Source organism: Cryptomeria japonica, unplaced genomic scaffold, assembly GCF_030272615.1.
Source record: "Cryptomeria japonica unplaced genomic scaffold, Sugi_1.0 HiC_scaffold_2422, whole genome shotgun sequence".
In the NCBI taxonomy this organism is placed as follows: Eukaryota; Viridiplantae; Streptophyta; class Pinopsida; order Cupressales; family Cupressaceae; genus Cryptomeria; species Cryptomeria japonica.
Genome location: NW_026730684.1, coordinates 4,705 through 7,000, shown reverse-complemented (window position 1 = coordinate 7,000; position 2,296 = coordinate 4,705). Strand labels below are relative to the sequence as shown.

General features: G+C 33.5%; 1 protein-coding gene across 1 annotated transcript; it reads left to right on the top strand.

Moving 5' to 3' along the window:
• Positions 1–400: 400 nt before the first annotated feature.
• Positions 401–1,396, top strand: LOC131873579 (uncharacterized; the record flags this gene model as incomplete). The annotated part of the gene is given in 1 exon segment (XM_059216408.1): positions 401–1,396. A coding segment is annotated over 1 exon segment (483 nt), but the record flags the coding sequence as incomplete, so codon positions are not given.
• Positions 1,397–2,296: the final 900 nt, after the last annotated feature.

The window sequence follows — 2,296 nt, the reverse complement described above, 5'->3', positions numbered from 1 at the left end:
GTTTGATTCTCAGTTAAACAAGACAGCTATATCAATAATTATTTCTAGTTTCAGATTTTATTGAAATTACCTTTCTTTTCTTTTGTTATGTATATTAAACAAAAGTGATTGTATTTACTCTGCCTCTTAAGTATATGCCACTGTAATATCATTTGGCTGTTTAATTGAGGGAAAATGTTAAAATTTGGATTCGTTTGGGGTTAAAGATAAAAATGTTATGTTTCTTAAATGTATTGGTTTTTTATTTTTCCTTTCATGGTTTTCTGGTGTTTTCGGTTTCTTGGGAGGATTCGTTTGACTAAAATTGATCAACTTCGATTATTAGTTGTTGTAAGGTAATTGTGCTTTCCAACGAGTAGTTATTCAATTGACAAGCACTGTTTTCCTTGGATGGCTGCAGGTTACTAAGAAAGGTGATATGGGTGACTTCTACCGTAACTTGCTCAAAAAAAATGTAGCTTTTGGGGCAAATACTAGTAAAAGAGGAGATGACATTTTACCTTCTAGGCAGAATGCTGAATCTGGAAAATCTCAACCTTCTGAAACTCATTCTGAAAAACAATCTGACCTTATAGATAGGAAGTCATCTGACCTTACAGCTAGTAATGTCCCAGATGAACCCAAGCCGTCTGCCAAACATGGTAGAAGTGAGGATATGGACAAAGACAATATAGAACTCAGATTGCCTTCCACCGTCGATGCCAGCCAAGCAGATAGTGGTTTGCAGTCTGAAAAGGGAGGAATTACTGCAGACATTGGGAGTAAAGCCGAAACTGTAGGTGAGAATGTGAAGAGCTCTGGCCACCACCACAGACAAAGTCAAGAGGCATTGGCTGCTGCCAAAGAACGTTATTTAGCTCGAAAGCGAATGCGAGAAGGCTAATAGTGATACCATCAAAATCTTCTCTGATAAAATTGCATTATGACTTGTAACTTGTAATATTGCAGCAAATTCAAGCAATCGAATTCATTTTCATTAGATGGTCTCATCAATGGAATGTGCCTGTTGAATTCTGCAGAGGAGATATTTTGAATGATTTTATGTTCAAAGGTGGATATGTATCTCTATGTACAGAAAATCAAGAGTTATCATTATTTACAATATAAGATTTCAGAGAAATTGCATGTCAAACCTTGTTGCACTTCGGCTATTATTTAGTGCCTGAAAATATTGTTTGAAGCATTAATTCTTGTTGCACAATCCAATCATTATTTTTTCGGACATTTGGCTGAGGCTCTATGTTTTTTTCTTTGGTAAATTTGAACCCCCAACTTGCACCTCTAGGCTCTATGCCTACCATTGTTTGAATGTGTCTTACACATGGTGACACTTCGGCTCAATCAGCAGAACATAAAAATAAAGTTCTTGTGTCAATGATGGGATATTATTATTTTATATTGCACTCACAATGCTGTATTGCCTGTTTTACAATTTATTTGTATTTGATTGAAAAAGCTCTAGAATACAGTCATCTGTGGTTGCCAACACAATTGTTTGTTGCTTGTGTAGTAGCCTGCCGAAAATTTCTTAAGAAAAGCAGTAGAGGATCTGCAATTTCATTTTGAAGTGGAAATGTCTTGCTTTTTTCAACAATTAGTTTGATATTGGATGAAAAGGCTGTGATATGGGCAGTTTGTTAGACAAGTTTTCTAACAGTTGATTGTTGATATATCCATCCAAAATGTATCAAGAAACTCTGGTATATTGGTTTGTTCACATTTTGAATTAGAATGGCACATAACCATATTGTTTTAACATTTTAAACTATAAATGAATCTAATAAACATGTATTGAATCTAAATATGGTAGTTATTCCAGTCTTTCATAGAGTGTAGTTTTCTGTTAAAAGTGCTTTTGTCATAGATTCTAAAATAACTGCCATTTAGATTCTATAAATACAATGTAATTAAAATATTAAAATTGCTTAGTGTAATGGTTTGCGTATATAAATTAGACTTTCAAAGGTCACGTGATATTCTACACTTCATAAGCTGCAGTTTTAAAAAAAAATGCTTTTGCTCGTGTCTAAAATGTGATGGAAACATCTTTTTTTAGCAAGCCTTAATTATTTGTATTGAAAAATGATTACCATTCATATTTGTATGAACTGGATTGTAAGGGGTACAATAACATTGGATTATAGAATCAAGATATTTACAATACCATGACTTAAGTTTATGGACCTATGGCTTTTCTTAATGAAATATGGTTGCATGAGATTGCCAGCTACTGAAGAGATTTCTAATCATTCAATCATTTCACTTGATAATTCTTCTAAAAAAAGAGACGCAGGTA